Below are 19,282 nucleotides of genomic sequence, written 5' to 3'. Positions count from 1 at the left end.
TCACAGGTGTTGGTGAGTGAGCTGGATGAAGTAACTAACAGTGCAATGATTTCTGCTGGGCAGCTACACAAGTGTGCGTTCTATTACACAATGGCTACAAATAGAGTAAAGCCCTACCTTAAATCTGCTGATAACATTCACTGAACATATCCTCCTTCTCTAATTCTTTAAGGTCTTTATGCGTGTGCTTTCAGTCTTCACGTGTCAAGTAGTTGACACAGACAAACTCTGACATCCAGGAAATGCCAACAGCGAAGAAACAGCCGAACCAACAAATGAACAAATTCTTCCTTCTCTTATTTTTCAGTTCATGCATCCTTGATTTCTTTGCTCTCATTTCCTTGAACCTATCAGTGTATCTTAGCTCCTCCCACCAGAGAAGTGAGCAAGTGAAGCGAGAAAAACATGTAGAGCGGAGCTAAGAGGCTTTTAACAATATCAGACATCCTTGCTTTAGTCGTTTTAAAGCAATGCCAGTTAAATATAGCACATCCATCGTTTCGTTACAGCAGAGTATACTAAAGTATTTGGTTGGGTCCGTGTGATAAGTGAGACTTTTAAGTCTGTGCCAGAGACAGAATAATTCTCTCATCCAGGAAATACTGAATGCAATTTAACAGTTAAGTTAACACATAAACAAATTTTTTCCCCTCTTTTTCATTTTTTTTGGTTTCTACATCCTTGATTCCTTTGCTCTTATTTCCCCAATCATCAAATTGCAGCTCAGTCCCTCACACATGACAGGTGAGCAGACAAGGTGAAGAAGACATGAAGAGAAAGGAGCTAAGACAACATATATTCATGCTTCTGAGCCATTGAAGCAAAGTCAGTTAAAAATTATGTTTGGCACAGATGCTGCTGTCCATTGTTTTGTTGCAGCACACTCCTACATATTTACAAAGTCCTGTTTCCACTCCCTGTTTGTTATGTCTCTTTTATACATCCATCCATTCGCTTCCGCTTATCCTTTTCAGGGTCGCGGGGGGCGCTGGAGCCTATCCCAGCTGTCATAGGGCGAGAGGCGGGGTACACCCTGGACAGTTCGCCAGTCTGTCGCAGGGCTAACACACAAGGACAGACAACCATTCACACTCACATTCATTCACACCTAGTGGCAATTTGGATTATCCAATTAACCTATCCCCACAAGCTGCATGTCTTTGGATGGTGGGAGGAAGCCGGAGTACCCGGAGAGAACCCACGCAAACACGGGGAGAACATGCAAACTCCACACAGAAAGACCCCGGCCTGATGGTGGAATTGAACTCAGGACCTTCTTGCTGTGCGGCAACAGTGCTAACCACCGTGCCACCGTGCTGCCCCTCTTCTTTTATACATCATTAGTAAAAACACTTTGCTCAGGATATAGTAGATCCTCCAGATCTCCCCTTTCCTGATGCATTTTAGAGACTCAAACATGCTTCAAGACGAAGAAGAAGAAGAAAAGGGCAATGAACAGATAAATGAGGAAAAACCTAAGCTGTTGCAGTCCTGTTGTTCATACCTGTTTTAGACAGTAGGGTGAGCAGTTTAATCCTTCACCTGTATTTAGTAGGGGTGCAACGATACACAAAATTCACGGTTCGGTTCGGTTCGATACTTTGGTGTCACGGTTCGATATTTTTTCGATACAAAAAAATGTTCATGCCTTTTTAATTTGTCATTTATTAAAATTATAAATATATATTTTAACTCAAAAGTACAGTTTTTAAATTTAACCCTAACCCTTGTGCGTGTTTTTTATTTTGACAGCGAATGCGCACCTGCGGACCACTTATGTGCAGCCCTGGTTATTTAGCTCATCATATCGCAGCCACAGAAATTATTTTGTCCATGAAACCATAAAGCTGCACTTTCTTTTTGCCTTATAGTCTGATTTGTCATAACTTCTCCGTTTTGTGGTAAGCTTTTCTTTGGCTGTCACTTCTTCACCCTGACCTGTCTTATTTGGCTCAGCAGAACTAAAATATATATCCTGCTGCTTTTACACACGGACTCACATAAGCTCAGCGATTCTCTGCGCGATCAACCTCTCACATGTTTAAGCTGCGGGAGATTTCACTTGTCATGTTTGCATAGTAAGCTAACGATTGATAAGACGATGTCAGAGGAATTGGTGCACAAATTATCATCACTCACAGATCAGTGCTGTCGCTCTCTATACACAGTTCGTGCGATTGCAAACTGAAAGCAAAAAACAAGCGCAAATTCAAACGCGATTTCAATATGTCACATATTGACAGTGGCTCACCGATGCCAATGACATAATTACCCAGCTACATTTCCGAAAGAATGCAAAAGCATTGACATATATTTTTCCTTCCTACAATAGCCCGACGGGCAGGGCAGAGATAGATTTTGGTAGCCTGACTGGAAAAATCGCTAGCCCCAGGACGTCGGGCTAGCGATATTGCGAGCCCTGTATCTGATTGAGGAATCACTCATCTTTGGAAAAGAGAGTTTATTACAGAGAAATGTCTCTTTCCAAAATAAAAGCTATACTATACGCTTCTTCTGGGCTATATTCTCAGCAGCATATTAAACATATCAGGTCCCCATAAGGAGAATCATGTGCTAACGGCTGTCTAAATGACTCGGCTAAAGTTAGTAGCATGCTTGCTTGTTTTTGTCTGCTTCCAATTGTCTTTGCACTAGGATGATGTCGGCGTAAATGTGCAGTCATATTCGTTGTGTTCCCACTAGTGCTTTCAGGTTAATCTCGTTGAAATGACGTTAACGCCACAACACGGCAAATCTCCGTTAACGAGCTACCCCTGATCGCCCGTGCATGGGGCTAGACGGCTAACACACTAGCTCCCACCCATGTAATTGAGCATTGCGTGGCACATCCAACATACTGTTTTACTTTAGTCCATGACGCGCCTACCTTCAGGGTCATACGTCACATGAAAACCAAAATAATTCCAAACGCCAGATCTGAATGAGGGTGGGGGAGGTCCATGTTGCAAGGAGAGCTTAACTTCTGTCTCGCTAGCTTGCCCTGCGCTCTTCCTTCTGACAATGCTGTCTGTGTTGAGCGCTCAGTGGATCTGCGCTCGACAGTGCAGCCTAGGCGGAGTAGTCGAACGCAGATTCACTGAGCGCTCAACACAGACAGCATCGTCAGAAGGAAAGTTGATAAAATAAATTACAAATGTTGTATTGTTCGATACATATGCGTACCGAACCGAAAGCACTGTATCGAACGGTTCAATATCGATACGAATATCGTTGCACCCCTAGTATTTAGGTATAAGAGAGCCATGTCTGCTTTGAGAGATCAGTTATTGTGATGGATTGTAGTTGTTGAACTTGGATGATGAAATCATCTACTTCCTGCAGGGTTAATGATCACCTTCTTTGATTTCTCAAGTGCATTGAAAAATGATTCAGCTGCTGCTAGTGAGAAAAAACTACAGTAATGTCAGTAAACACCACCTCATGGATCACTGACTGCCTGACAGACTGACCACAGTATGTGAGACTGGGCCGAGCTCTCTTTCTGATTTAGTGATGTGCAGCAGGAGCTCCACAGGTGGACAGTTCTGTCCTGGACTTTATACACTCAGACATTCAGTACAAGTCTGAGTCAAGACACCTGGATGTATTAGTGATGGCAGGAGGAGGAGTGTGAAGCGCTGGTGGATGATTTTGTGATGTGATCTGGAAACAATCATCAGCTGGGGAGAAGTACAAGTACCTGGTACATGTAGTACATGGAAAACAGGCTGAACTGGAAGATCAATACAGAGGCTGGATACAAAGGAAATGAACAGACTTTTATCAAGTAGCGAGAGCCTTCAACATGTGCAATGCTGTTTCTGTAAGGCAGAATAAATATGTTGATCATTATTAAATCATTTAGAAGAGAGAGACTTAATGTTTAATGCTTGGTAAAAAGTAAATGGCCTGTATTTGTACCCAGAAAGGGTCATCTGGGGAAAAGGAGGATCGCATTTGTCGGCCGCAGTTGTCGGAGCCTGTGTGTACTTGTGTGTGCTTGTAAACGCGACAATGGCAGAGGAGCGCGGCTAAAAAACTTTTAAATATTACTTTTTCTGGGTCACAAAATAAACTTTTAAGATATTTTCAGGCGAGGATGTAGCTGTGTAATGCTCAAATATGTACTTAATTTATCAAAACATCACATATTTGCAAAAATGCTCCGACGTTTTTGGAGACATCTATTTTTTTTAATGCTTTGAGGCAGCTTTTGAACATCTGTGGCATCTATTAATGTCAAATCTAGCCTTTCTTTAACAACATAAGCAAACTGCTTTTGTATTTAACCACTTTTCTGTTTAATTACATTTTAAATAATAATAATAACAATAGTATTTATTTTGTTAAAAAAATGTGTTTAAAAACAGGTTTTGTTGTGAAAGCTATAATCCAGATTAGTGGCCTGTTAAATGGATAAAGTCTAGATTGGCTTTATACTTGAGAATAGCTTGCCCTCCTAAAGAATTAAGTTAAATTCCAGAGTTGAATCGTAAGAAACATTATGTTACATATAAACCCTGCCATATGTTAGATCTGGTCATTTTGCTTATTAGAAACTTTATATATTGGAAGTTAACTTTTAACAAGCATGTAATGATTATATTTAAATTAGGTGGTCTTTTTTTAAAACACATACATTTTTAGGCCTAAACTGACAGTGCCAATACCACACATTCAGACACAGTAGTAGATGGTGTTTTTAATACTATATGTGTTAGTTTAATTTGGTTGTATGTGGTCTACATTGACCTTCTGTCTTGTAAGTTATTATGACTGCACAGCCATTAAGGATCAAATCAGGTTCTAAAAAATGTTCTGTTCTTTCTCCCTCTGCTTGCTTCTTACTGTCTTTGAGGCTCGGGACCAGCACTCCTGCTGTTGGACAGAAAGACATCAACTCAGTGGTAAGTGTTTTGGTTTTCCAATATATTAGCAATTGTCATTGACATTTATAGTAATCAGGCTGAACTTTAATCATACTTTAGATCAGCCTGTTTTACTTATTGTTTTATTTGTGCTTTGGTTTGAGGAAGTTGTTTCTTCACTAATCTTTTCCTGTCTTCTGTTATTAGACTTGAGATATGACTGCACTATGCTGTTGCTGTTGACTCCAGTTAATTCTACAAGACATACTGTGTAAGTAAACAAACAACAACAGTTTGGTCTGCATTTCTTGAAAGATCACATCCCCCAAACTTAGTTTAGAGGGTCTACACTGTATTTAGTGAAGTCTGCAGGTTTTCTAACAGCAAACTTTGTTTTGTGCCCAAATCATTTTGCACATCATTAGAATAAAAGTTATTAGCCATGTTTGCATAACCCTTTTTAAAATGATGCTTTCATGACATTATTGTATGTTGGGTGGTGGTCACGGCTATCCAGACTGACAAGTGGGACATTGAATGTCACCTCCCCGGTGGGGAGGGAGCCTGAGATTGTCTAAGTTTGAGTCTGTTCTATACCAAATGCAGGGTAAAAAAAATCTTTTAAGAAAGCAATTAAGTTCATGTTCCAAAAAATATGATTGTTTGCTTGCAGGACACCAGGAGAGATGAGTCCTCCATCACAGATGGTGTGGTCAGTGAAGATGGTCGCCTGCAGGTTCAAGCTCATTGCATCTCCAACCCACATCCACTGCCACTGTACTTAAGGGAAGTTAAAGACTTTCTCCTACATTTGGATCACCTCGATCCATGATAGTCATTCAGGCAGTAATGCCTGGACTGGAAACAAGCCATCCTTAAAATAATACAACATTCCAGCTCCTGTGTTGGAATGGAAAACAAATGTGTTGTTTAAATTAGAGACTGCACTTGTGACAGAAAAATAAATATTTTATTTTGATTATATAAGTAATGTATGTACAAAACAAACTTGTGGTAGGTCTAAACTTATTTTCTTAATAATTAAATCTGAGACTTTGTTTCATTGTAAGATTATAACAGTGATGGCAATATAATTGTTTGTTGTTCAAGAGAACAGTGTCCAGTATGTTGGCTGTTATACTTTTTTGCATTTGAAAATAAAAGTTGGGCTGATTTTAACATCACTACAAAGTGTTGTTAATTATTTTTAATCATATTCAGGTTACCACAAATTGTTTTTTCATTTGTTGAACTTGAAATGTTTGTTAGTAGGTAAACAATTAGTATTGTACAGTCAGAAATATCAAGTTATTCTTAATACTGCAGACTTGCAATGAACAAGTTGTATGGGCAGAAATCTGTGCCATCAGAAACTGAATTTGAATAAGTTAAATTTGAATTTGAATTGCTCAGATTGAATCTGAATTGTAACTTGAATAAATGCTTTTGAAAACTGAATTTGAATTAGTCTAATTTGAAATTGAATTTATGGTTTGAAAATGATCATCACTAAATTGAAATTGAATTTTATATTTTGAAAATGAATTGATTTGCTTTGAAACTGCATTTTATCCTTTAAAAATTCAGCTCTCGAATAATTTCAGTTTCAGTTCTACAATTCAATTTCAGTTCCAAAATTCAGTTTTTTGGAACTTACATCCGGTTCCGGTTCAAGCGCAGATTAATAGAACTACGTTTTACTAGCGGACCGAAAGTGTTACCGACGGGAATCTACAGCGTCTTGAGCTGAGTTAAGACTTCAGAAGTCATTTGTCATGTCGAATGACCAGCGGATGAACTCTCAAGTTGGTAATAAATGTATTACATGTATAAGAACAAGCGTCATGTTAACTAATGATAGCCGTAAGGTAACTTTTATGCTTATTGTAGCTGTTAGCTAAAAACGCTAATTTAGCGTAGTTTAACCTGAATTCAGCTTTGACAACAAATATGATCGACTGTTTCTAGTAGAATTCCAAAGTTGTCATCTTGGACCCTCTCAGAGTACCCCCTCTGTATGCTTGCAGAGACCCCTACAGTAGGGAAACATGCAAAACCATCTGTCCTCTCTGTCCTCTCTGTCCAAAATGTCCATCTCTGTCCATCCTCGAAGATGCCAATGTTCACATTTTGGACAGAGAGGACAGATGGTTTGAAAGAGGAGTGAAAGAAGCCATCTATGTCCACTGTGAGCGACCATCTTTGAACAGAGGCGGGGGTTTACGACACCAACTCTCTGCCATCTATAATCCAGTTTTGAGATCCCTTCCCAGACGCCTTAACGCCCACTCACATCCTGGGCCATCTGATCTCAGGAATTCGCATGATAAGGTGGGGCCAGGTTTCACAATGAACTCACCCGAAACTCTGACTGGTTGGGACCCACACCCAGTTTCACACCTTGGCTCAGGCGATTAGAGGATCATCAGGGGGTCCTTTTGTCCCTCTGTGGGGGGAAACTCCCACTAGGTTTATATCTGGGACTCTCCACCATTTGACCTTAGAACTGAAGAAGCTTCTCGGATGAGAGGTGAAACGTCTTCAAGTAACTTAAAGAAGTCCAGACGGTTTTCTTTGCAAGCTCCTTTGACTACGATGACCTGGATGACTGAGAACCTACACAGACAGGTACAGTGATATTTATTAACAGCATGTAGAAGTGTTACTTCTGATGCATAGAAATCCCACAGTGGAAATATTATTATTATCATTTCCAAGAGTGTAATAATTTTAATTGGAATGAAAAGAAAAGCAGAAGATCGATACCAAAATATGCAGTATCGCACATCACTACCCACAATGCATTGCGGCCTGCCGTCAATCCCGAAGCGCGCTAATTTTGAAATTACACACCACGTGATTACGTTGTGCAGCTGAGTCACGTGACCGCACAGCAACAAATCGCTGCAGATCTGGGTAAAGGGGGCGGAGCAAAGTGTATGCGCTGGAGAGGACTCGAGCAGAGAGAGCTGCTTTTTCGTGAAACGGGAGTAAAGTAGTAAACCTACAGGATCATATACAACTACCTACTTTTCAATCGATATCTGCACCGCTGTCTCTTGGATTGTAGCTGGATCTGTTAACTGTGTTTGGAAAGGCTTCTAGCTTAATCACAGAGTTCTCTTGTTTGTGGGCTCATCTAAAGGTAAGCACGGAGCTAACTTTGATGTGGTTTTAGTTTATGTTTTTCTCTGGTGAGAATAATAGATTGCTTACTATACATTGACGTCAGGGAGACTGTAGAGTTTGTGATTGCTTGCAATATTATAATATGGCGGTTGCTAGGAGGTAAGAATACATATAGCAAAAATAATCTTGGAATATGAACAAAAGGATGGAGTGCAGGGGAGGAGAACAACCAACCCCCACCCCAGGACATGAAGCCACGGGTACAAGCCTGGGGGAGGGCAATCAGCCTTTAGTGGACAATTATGTTATGAAAAATGACATATTAACTACTACAAAACACTGACCTTTGTGGGAATGCTTGGAGCAGACTAACATGTGAGCTGGAGTGTTCTGCGACGTTATATTTGTCTTCGAATGGTGTGAAATGTGAAAGCCTGCATGCCATAGTTTGCCCTAGTGCAGGCCCGGCCCTAACCAATCTGGCGCCCTAGGCAAGATTTTAGGTGGCGCCCCCCTACATCGGCAGTATAGTGTATGTACTCACAAGAAACCGAATAGCTTTGTCTTTGACCTTTTTTTTTTTTACTTAAAGAAAGCAAATTCACAATCAGAATAATTAACAAGATAAAAAATATATGAATAAATAAATGAATACAAAAAATGAATATATGAAATACAATAAATTTTACATACATAAACACAATAAAACGTGTCAACAAGTTGGATAAAATAAATCAAAAATACAATATAAATAAGGCACTGCACAAAACAAGATATTAAATAAACCAGTATGACTTTAACAACTATATTACAAAAAAGGGGATCCTACAGAGTTCTCTAGTTGTGCTTTTTAATACTGCATTAACTAGAATGACTTACAAATTACTGTACACCACCCCCTCATCAACCTCACATGACCTGCTACAGCCTTACTCTCCTAGTCTTTCTTGCAGCAAAGTCATCTACAACATCATCATATGACAACTGATTTGAGACCACATGATTTATGCTTATGATGGAAAGTCCACTGAGACATTCTTGCATCATAGTATATCTCAGGTAGGTTTTAATGAGTTTGAGCTTAGAGAAGCTTCTTTCAGCAGCAGCCACTGTAACAGGAAGAGTGGCAAAGATTCTCAGAGCAACCCACATGTTGGGGTAAATTTCTGCCAGCTTCTTCTCATGCAGGAAGGTCAAGAGTTCCATGTTTGTCATGTTCTTTGATGGCAATGGTGGGAAATTCTGCATTTCCATTGCAAGTTCTGTGCCATTAATGTCCGGCTGGCTGTCATGGGTCAGAGTAGTACTCAGTGTTTGGCACTGCTGTAGCAGCTCTTCTTTTTGTAAGTTGTGGAAATTGAGGAGTACTCCAAACTTGTCATTCACCTCTCCAAGGTTCTGAAATCTCTCATCAAGTGAAGAGATGGCTGTATCCACTACCACATTAAAAAATGTGGTTTCCATTTTTTTAAGTGCATCTTGTATGGGCTCATCTGGAGACTCATAACCGAAGTGCCTTTTGGTGGTTCTCAATCGCTTTTGTTTGAGTTCAGCCTCCACATTCATTTCTTCACACATCTCCTTTGCCGTTGTCTGTGCATCAGAAAATCCAGTGTTTCTGTAGCTGGTGAGGGAATCTTTGGTTTTCTTCAGCAAGTCGACAGCCACATCTAGCTGCATGGAGGGCGACTGCATGAGTTTACTCACATACTGGATCTTGCTGAGAATGTCATACCAGATGGCTGTACAAATGCAAAAACGATAGGATCCAATCTCCTCAGCCAAAGACTGGGCTTCAACTCTGACCACAGGGTCTGTAGCTGTTTCCCTCACCTCCAGAAGAGCCTCTCTGACTTGCCGAGCCTGATATCTGACTTCCTCAATGCTTTTTATCCTGCTTTCCCATCTGGTCTCAGCCCATGATTTCAAGGTGGTTTTCACATGTTTCAAGAGAACACCCCACCTATGGGTGGAGGCTGAGAAGAGCTTGAATAATTTTGCTAAATGCCCAAAGTAGCCAAGGGCATCTGGTGAGCTTTTTGCAGCATCAGCTACTACCAGATTTAAAGTGTGGGCACCACATGGGACCAAAAAAGCTCTTGAGTTTAGCTGAAGCAACCTTGCCTGAACACCTTTATTTTTTCCCTTCATGTTGGCCCCATTGTCATAGGACTGTCCTCTGCAGTCTTCAAAAGGAATGTTAAGCTCCTCTATCCGTTTTAGCATGAGAGTTGACAAATGATCTCCTGTTGATTCCTCTGCAACAAGAAAGCCCAGGAAATGCTCTTTAACTTGTGGTATGCCTTCTTGTGACACTATCCTGACTATGACAGAGAGCTGTTCCTTATGACTCGGATCAGGTGTGCAATCTAAAATGATGGAGAAATACTTTGATGTTTTGATATCTTCCACAATGCGTTTTATTATTCTTGAACTGATGGTGTCAATCAGTTCATTTTGGATTGTTTTTCCCAGATAATGTATGTGACTGCCAGCTCCACTTTCTACTCTACTGACATGCTGCTTCATCACTGGATCAAATTTGGCCATAAGCTCCACTTCTTTCAGAAAATTGCCATTGTCTGGTTTATTTAATGTGTCTGTGGACCCCCTGAAAGCCATGTTTCTTTCAGCTAAGGACTGAATTATTGCCACCAAACGATGTAGAACTTCACGCCACCTTTTTCTCTCAGCCTCAGCAAGTGCCATCTCTTGTTTATCTATTGTGAGTCCTTTCGCAAAACAGACCTCCAAGTCCTTCCATGTTGCCATGTGAGCATTATGCTCCTGGCTATCCTCATGGATAGGGATGGGTATCGTTTAGGTTTTATCCGATACCGGTGCCAAACCGGTACTTTTGAAACGGTGCCGGTGCTTAAATGGTGCTCAAACCGGTGCTTAAAGAATGGAGAACACAAAATTGGTCCAAAAACCTCTCATGTTCAGCTGTTTTTTGTAAAAAGATAACAATGTTAGCCTTTTCTGCAGCTATGGGGCATATATGGTATCACTCTTGGCTGGAAGCAGTGCTTAAACAATGGAAAAAACACAAACTTTGTCCAAAAACCTCTCATGTTTAGCTGTTTTCCACTTTTTCTTTGGTCATTTTAGCCTTTTTGGCAAGGGTGAAGGGAGTATCTGCCATCAAACAAGAGGACAGCCGCATGTAACTACGACGGTGTTTGCTAGTTCACCTTACATGCATTAATGTAATAACGTGGTTAGCCTACTCAAAGTAAATTACACACGAACAACATTAAACTACTCACGCAGAGAAGAACGGCTGCTGCTGCCGTCATCATTTCTGCTACACTGGCAGGGCTAGGGGCCAGGACTGTCCTCTCTCGCAGCAAGCTATCAAGTACGGCGCATTTCTCGGCTTTAAAAAAACCCGCTATGCATCGCCAGGTGTTTCATCGGATTTGTTTACCTCCTTTGACAGTATCACAGTATCAGCTTAAAGCACTTGTTGCAGGCTGCTGAGTTTGCATATTTTGCTGTGAAGTACAGCCAGACTTTTGACCGCTTTGTCTTGGGCATTTTTAATCTGTAGCTCTGCTCTAACTGAACGTACATACCTGGCCCCGCCTACTATCCTCGGAAACGTAAAATGATTGGCTAGAATCTAAAGTGTATCACAGCTCAGGAAAAAAAAGCACCGAAATGTGCGCTGCTTTTCGGTCTGGTTACTACTAGAGATGGCACGATACCACTTTTTTATGTCCGATACCGATATCATAAATTTGGATATCTGCCGATACCGATATGAATCCGATATAATGTTTTTTAATCAACAAAACTGTTTTTTAAAATATCTTGCTGCATTTTGCAAGTCTGCAAGTTCATACTCAAGTTTAAAACAACAACTACACTAAAGCTATTCTGTTATACCTGTATACAAAAAAAATATTTCATAGTTCAGCAATACTGATCAATCTAATAAACTTAAACCTACACCATCCTCACTATTCTGGTATTTTAAAGAGTACTTAGCGTAAATATTAAGCAACCTAACTAATAGGGTTCCAACTCCCAGCAACAACAAAAATAAATAAATAAAAAATAGGGAACCACCCCTCACACTCCACCTTATGATGCTTAATCGACGTAATCAACCTTAATTTGATGAAGTGTGAAAAAAATGCACAGAAATCAATTATTTTTCAAGAAATATTAAATAGATTCAACATCTTTCTTCAACAAAATTGCAGACTACACAGATGGTACCTTCCCAAAGTAAAAAGTACTATAGCTTACTAGGGTATATATATTAGACTTAATAGTCACTATATACAGTAATTGACTTCTATTCATTTTACATCAAATTAAAACTTTGGGTGTCAGATAATTATTTATTAAAAGCTCGACATTTTAAATGAGAATAAGAAAGAAAAGTATGTCTTTGTGCCCCCTTTTCCCTGTTCATGCCCTATCGGCCCCCCTGGCTAAACTTTGCTAGATCCGCCCCTGCACAGTTACCAGTTACCGGCGATCGTGGCTCAAGAGTTGGGAGTTCGCCTTGTAATCGGAAGGTTGCCGGTTCGAGCCCCGGCTTGGACAGTCTTGGTTGTTGTGTCCTTGGGCAAGACACTTCACCCGTTGCCTACTGGTGGTGGTCAGAGGGCCCGGTGGCGCCAGTGTCCGGCAGCCTCGCCTCTGTCAGTGCGCCCCAGGGTGGCTGTGGCTACAATGTAGCTTGCCATCACCAGTGTGTGAATGTGTGTGAATGGGTGGATGACTGGATATGTAAAGCGCTTTGGGGTCCTTAGGGACTAGTAAAGCGCTATATAAATACAGGCCATTTACCATTTACCTTTTCCCTGTTCATGCCCTATCGGCCCCCCTGGCTAAACTTTGCTAGATCCGCCCCTGCACAGTTACCAGCGTCAGCTACGTAGAAAAAGATCCTGGTGTAGAAAGTAATATTAAATAAATTCTAACAACAGCTTATCAAGCTTAAACGTGCTGCTGTTGTTCAGCCGCTGGTTTCCTCTTTCTGGTGCAAAGTGGGCCAAAAACAAAGACGAACTCGCGACAGAAAAGCCGATCAGCTGATCATTTAAGCAGTTTCACGATTGAAGTAGCAGCCGGAGAGCGAGAGGCAGTCGCTCGTTAAGATTAACGCAGGAATGCTTTACAAACATTCAGAGATGGACTTACACACTTGCTTTACTTCTCTCGGGATAACTTTGTCGGAGATGAAATGCCGGGTTGCTAGCGAAGCTCCACATGCTATCCAGACCACCGACAGGTCCCGCATGCCACAGCCGCTCTATCACGTGACCACACTGCTCCGCCGTGCTAACGTTCTGAGGTGAGTTACGGCGTGTTGCAAGTTTTGTGAGGTGCTTTCGTGATATTTAATGGATCGGATTACATTTTTTATTTTTCTCCGATATCCGATCCAGTAATTTAGGTCAGTATCGGACCGATACTGATACGTAATATCGGATCGGTCCATCTCTAGTTACTACCGTACCGGACACCGGTACCCATCCCTACTCATGGACCTTGAGCAAGTGGCTTGCATTTTTCCAGTCCTTCAGACCTTCCCTACTCAGTTTGTAATCTCTCTTGGAAAACATTTTGCAGCAGAAGCAGTGCAAGCTATCCTCTTTTTTCGAATACATAAGCCAGGTTCTTCTCACCTTTTCCCCATTGATTAAGAGTCTGTTAAAATAATCATGCTGACACCTTCGCCCGTCTTTCTGTTTCGGGAATGTGAAGTCACTATCAATTACAAATGGACCTCTGTGAACTAACTCTGTTCGTACCTTTTCAGTTAAAGCAGAAGGCCAGTCAGCAGGGTCTATTGGTGCAGCAGGAAGACCGCTTGATGCTGCTGCATCACTGCTGGGTTGTGCTGCTGAGGTGGAGGCAACAGGAACACCGCTTGATGCTGCTGCATCATGGCTGGGTTGTGCTGCTGATGCTGCAAAACTGGTGGGTTGTGCTGCTGAGGTGGAGGCAACAGGAAGACCGCTTGATGCTGCTGCATCATGGCTGGGTTGTGCTGCTGATGCTGCATCACTGGTGGGTTGTGCTGCTGAAGTGGAGGCAGCAGCGGTAGATGTGGTAGATGGCCCAGGGGTGGGATTTAGAAACTTCAACAGTGCATCTGAAGAGAGGAGTATGTGACACCACTGAGTATTAAAGTCTAATAATAAAAACATATGATTCCAGGAATAAAATGAAATGATATAATATAAATGAAAAACCAAAGAGATATATGTATGATGTTAACTGATATGCAAATTAGATTAGATTCAATTTATTGCCATCATTACAGTAAAATGCTGAATAGCAGAATGCAAAGTAACAGTATAATATCATATGAGAATGTTATGTTATGATTATCTTTGACCGAATCACAGCAGTGCTCATATTAAAAAACAGCATTCCCTCTCATGTGATATTGCTTAATTAACATTAATGATGTGCACTTTAACAACTAGACTTACAACTATAATATATACAGGGGTGGAAAAGTGACTATTACCTGCAGGGTAAACGTTAGCTAACCAGAAGGCAATAACAATGTAAACAAAAAAACACCTGCTTAAAAGATGAATACAAATGAGGAATGGTGGGAAAGGTGGGAGTACTGTAATTACTTAACGTTACATTATTATTTTCCATAACAATTTAGCCCCCTCCACAATATTAACTGACGTTAAAACAGTTAACTAGCTATTTATTGATTAGCAATTAGCGAATCATGTAACATTAGCTTAATGCTAAAAACTTAGGTTACTATCACATTCAGACAAATAATTTCATGTAGGCTAACGTTACCTACCTCTGTCTTTTTCTTGTTTCTCCTCCTCTTCTTTTCTCTTTTTTTTTCTTCCCTGGGCACCTGACAGTTTTGGCCTTTTTGACATCTTGTGTTGATTTTTTGATGTGGTGACGTCCAAAAGGAACCATGATACGGGAAGGGAGGGGGCGCACCGTGCGGGGAGGGGGCGGGGGGGGGGGGGGGGTGTAATGTTGTAACAAATAGCTCCATGCCCTCCTGGGTTTTAATTGCACCTTAGAACACACATGCATCAACACTACAATGAGCGGGTGGAGGGAGGTTTGGAGTCTTCTCTCACCCCCGTTCTCTGCGGCCTGCTAGAGCGGGGGGGCTAGGAGGAGTTGGCCGTCCGACTGCGGTCTGGGGTGTGGGGCCTCCCTGCTGCTGCGGAGTCGGGGCGGTCTGCCTCTCCCCACCGCAGGGAAAAGGGTAACACCACCTGGGTCTGGGTGCAATCCCCCCCTCCAGGGGCAAGGGTACCTAGACCCGGTTCGTAGAGTACGCTTGGGGAGTGTGATCGTGTGTACAGCGTCTCTTTATGTCTGTCTCCACGTCGGTTGAGTGTGGAGTAAGTGCATATGAGAGCATGAAGGTGGGAATGGATGTTTGTGTCTGTGTGTGCCTGTATGTCTGTGTCTATATGTCAGGTTGGGTATCAGTCGCCACCTCTCTGGGGACATCTCAGGGCCTCCAAGGTTTGGAGGCCTATCTCCACCCACCACAACTTCCCCTGCCGGTGGCGGACTCCCTCAGGTGTCGGTGCGTTGGTGGTTCTTTGTGTCTGGGGGTGGGCGTCCGGGTACACACCGGCTCACTCCTTGGCGGCCGCTTATTGGGGCTCGCTCGGGCCACTTCGGAGGTGGGGTGCCCCCGGCCTCTCGGCCTGGTGTTTATCAGCGGCTTGTACATGCATGTACATGCAGTGCTGCCGTCTTCCGTTTCAGTCAGTTATTACGCTCTTTAATCCTACTACGTATCTCTGCGTCTTTCGGGCTTTTACAAAGCTTCAAAAAAAGAAAAAAATATATATTTTAGGGGTGCAACGATACACAAAATTCACAATTCGGTTCGATATTTTTTCGATAGAAAAAAATGTTCATGCCTTTTTAATTTGTCATTTATTAAAATTATAAATATATATTTTAACTCAAAAGTACAGTTTTTAAATTTAATGTTGCCGAAACAACAAAGTAATAAAAAAATAAATCTATCTGATCGAGAAATCACTCATCTTTGGAAAAGAGAGTTTATTACAGAGAAATGTCTCTTTCCAAAATAAAAGCTATACTATACGCTTCTTCTGGGCTATACTCTCAGCAGCATATTAAACATATCAGGTCCCCATAAGGAGAATCATGTGCTAATGACTCGGGTAAAGTTTGTAGTAGGGCTGGGCGATATGACCCAAAATTCATATCTCGATATTTTTTAGCTGGATGGCGATATAAGATATATATCTCGATATATTTTTTTAAAGCCATAAAGTAAGAACAAAAAGAGAGTTCTTAGTCAAAGCTGTGTCCCAGATGTCACACAGGCACTTTTATTAACATAGAGCAGATGTACATAAAATTTACTCAAAACTAAATTATGAGCATTTATTAAATAATAATGCTCCATAAATAAAAGAAAACAATGTTGTTTTTGTGCATAACAAAAAGCTCACAATTGTGCAGTCAAAATGTAAACTAAAAGACGCTGAGCACAATAACAAAGACAGATTTCACAGCTGCTCTGTTCCCAACTTGTACTGCGTGACTGACAGCCTGGAGTTTGAAATCCGCTTCGCAACCACGTCTCTTAACTAGAGATGGCACGATACCACTTTTTTATGTCCGATACCGATACCGATATCATAAATTTGGATATCTGCCGATACCGATATGAATCCGATATAGTGTTTTTTAATCAACAAAACTGTTTTTTAAAATATCTTGCTGCATTTTGCAAGTCTGCAAGTTCATACTCAAGTTTAAAACAACAACTACACTAAAGCTATTCTGTTATACCTGTATACAAAAAAAATATTTCATAGTTCAGCAATACTGATCAATCTAATAAACTTAGACCTACACCATCCTCCCTATTCTGGTATTTTAAAGAGTACTTAGCGTAAATATTAAGCAACCTAACTAATAGGGTTCCAACTCCCAGCAACAACAAAAATAAATAAATAAAAAATAGGGAACCACCCCTCACGCGCCACCTCATGATGCTTAATCGACGTAATCAACCTTAATTTGATGCAGTGTGAAAAAAAATGCACAGAAATCAATTATTTTTCAAGAAATATTAAATAGATTCAACATCTTTCTTCAACAAAATTGCAGACTGCACAGATGGTACCTTCCCAAAGGAAAAAGTACTATAGCTTACTAGGGTATATATATTAGACTTAATAGTCACTATATACAGTAATTGACTTCTATTCATTTTACATCAAATTAAAACTTTGTGTGTCAGATAATTATTTATTAAAAGCTAGACATTTTAAATGAGAATAAGAAAGAAAAGTATGTCTTTGTGCCCCCACGGGGCGATCGTGGCTCAAGAGTTGGGAGTTCGCCTTGTAATCGGAAGGTTGCCGGTTCGAGCCCCGGCTTGGACAGTCTTGGTTGTTGTGTCCTTGGGCAAGACACTTCACCCGTTGCCTACTGGTGGTGGTCAGAGGGCCCGGTGGCGCCAGTGTCCGGCAGCCTCGCCTCTGTCAGTGCGCCCCAGGGTGGCTGTGGCTACAATGTAGCTTGCCATCACCAGTGTGTGAATGTGTGTGAATGGGTGGATGACTGGATATGTAAAGCGCTTTGGGGTCCTTAGGGACTAGTAAAGCGCTATATAAATACAGGCCATTTACCATTTACCTTTTCCCAGTTAATGCCCTATCGGCCCCCCTGGCTAAACTTTGCTAGATCCGCCCCTGCACAGTTACCAGCGTCAGCTACGTAGAAAAAGATCCTGGTGTAGAAAGTAATATTAAATAAATTCTAACAACAGCTTATCAAGCTTAAACGTGCTGCTGTTGTTCAGCCGCTGGTTTCCTCTTTCTGGTGCAAAGTGGGCCAAAAACAAAGACGAACTCGCGACAGAAAAGCCGATCAGCTGATCATTTAAGCAGTTTCACGATTGAAGTAGCAGCCGGAGAGCGAGAGGCAGTCGCTCGTTAAGATTAACGCAGGAATGCTTTACAAACATTCAGAGATGGACTTACACACTTGCTTTACTTCTCTCGGGATAACTTTGTCGGAGATGAAATGCCGGGTTGCTAGCGAAGCTCCACATGCTATCCAGACCACCGACAGGTCCCGCATGCCACAGCCGCTCTATCACGTGACCACACTGCTCCGCCGTGCTAACGTTCTGAGGTGAGTTACGGCGTGTTGCAAGTTTTGTGAGGTGCTTTCGTGATATTTAATGGATCGGATTACATTTTTTATTTTTCTCCGATATCCGATCCAGTAATTTAGGTCAGTATCGGACCGATACCGATACGTAATATCGGATCGGTCCATCTCTAGTTACTACCGTACCGGACACCGGTACCCATCCCTACTCATGGACCTTGAGCAAGTGGCTTGCATTTTTCCAGTCCTTCAGACCTTCCCTACTCAGTTTGTAATCTCTCTTGGAAAACACTTGCAAACGCGCGTATGCACAAAATGCAACACAAAAACTCACGCGCGTGGTTTTATTCGCGTGTCAAACGCGCCAGACGCGCTACACTGACGCGAGTTTCACGCGTTTTGGCATTTTCGCGGGACCCGCAATCGCGTGTCATCGCACCTTTCCATTGACTTTACATGTAAACCTGACGCTCTATTCGCGTCCATCGCGTTCGGTGTGAACACACCGCAAGTCATACAGAACAGATATCAGAGCCTTAAACAGGCTGACTTCTGCTAAATGGGTCAAACTGGGCAGAAAGTAAACAAACACATAACATCCTTATAGAATATGATGTAACACTATAGATCAACTTAGCTCAGAATATATAAAGCATATAAACAATTACAGCAATATGATGCAACAAACACAGCAGTGCTACTAATCCAAAATACTCAAAGCTTCATAGAACTGAAACAAACATTTATTTTTAGCTCCATTCTGCTGCTGATACATACTTTAGGTTTCTGAATATTAAACTTGTTGCTGCCTTTCATAGTGTGTAACTTGAAGGCCCTGAGTACTTTCTCCCACACTGAAAACACTGGGATGATAACATTATTTGAACATTACCTAATAAGACTGATTTAGGACAGACAGTTATGTTAAACTTTCCTAGCAATCCTTCACAAACAGGGAACAGTCTGTCTATTCTCTCCATCTGTCAGCTGCTGCTGGCTCTTCCTCCTCCTCTTCCTCACACACTGCTGAGTTTGTCCTGGTGGATCATCAGGGGTGCAAAGCCTCACACATGATGTGCAGCAGTGGGTCCCTCAGTCTGTCCTCACTCTGGACACTTGCAGTTGTCACGCATGGAAATCAAATG

The 19,282-nt window shown here is 41.5% G+C and overlaps 1 protein-coding gene and 1 long non-coding RNA gene across 2 annotated transcripts in view; one reads left to right on the top strand and one right to left on the bottom strand.

Moving 5' to 3' along the window:
• Nucleotides 1-2,754: 2,754 nt before the first annotated feature.
• LOC146675318 (uncharacterized) lies at nucleotides 2,755-6,201 on the top strand. The gene is made up of 3 exons (XR_014910659.1): nucleotides 2,755-4,907; nucleotides 5,076-5,139; nucleotides 5,542-6,201. It is a non-coding gene; the product is annotated as an uncharacterized LOC146675318 (long non-coding RNA).
• Nucleotides 6,202-8,024: 1,823 nt separating this feature from the next.
• The window catches only part of LOC146675311 (zinc finger MYM-type protein 1-like), a 75,261-nt gene continuing 64,003 nt past the window's right edge, over nucleotides 8,025-19,282 (bottom strand). The window contains exon 2 of the mRNA XM_085400403.1: nucleotides 8,025-11,064. Coding sequence (XP_085256529.1) covers nucleotides 8,919-10,769 — 1,851 coding nt within the window. The 5' untranslated portion in view covers nucleotides 10,770-11,064 and the 3' untranslated portion in view covers nucleotides 8,025-8,918. The remainder of the gene's footprint in view (nucleotides 11,065-19,282) is intronic.

The sequence above is a fragment of the Rhamphochromis longiceps genome, linkage group LG3 (genome assembly GCF_057381845.1).
Source record: "Rhamphochromis longiceps isolate RC_006_pf linkage group LG3, R_longiceps_female_GT1.1, whole genome shotgun sequence".
Classification (NCBI taxonomy): Eukaryota; Metazoa; Chordata; class Actinopteri; order Cichliformes; family Cichlidae; genus Rhamphochromis; species Rhamphochromis longiceps.
Note: the sequence above shows the minus strand (reverse complement) of the source record. Positions and strands in the feature narration are given on the sequence as shown.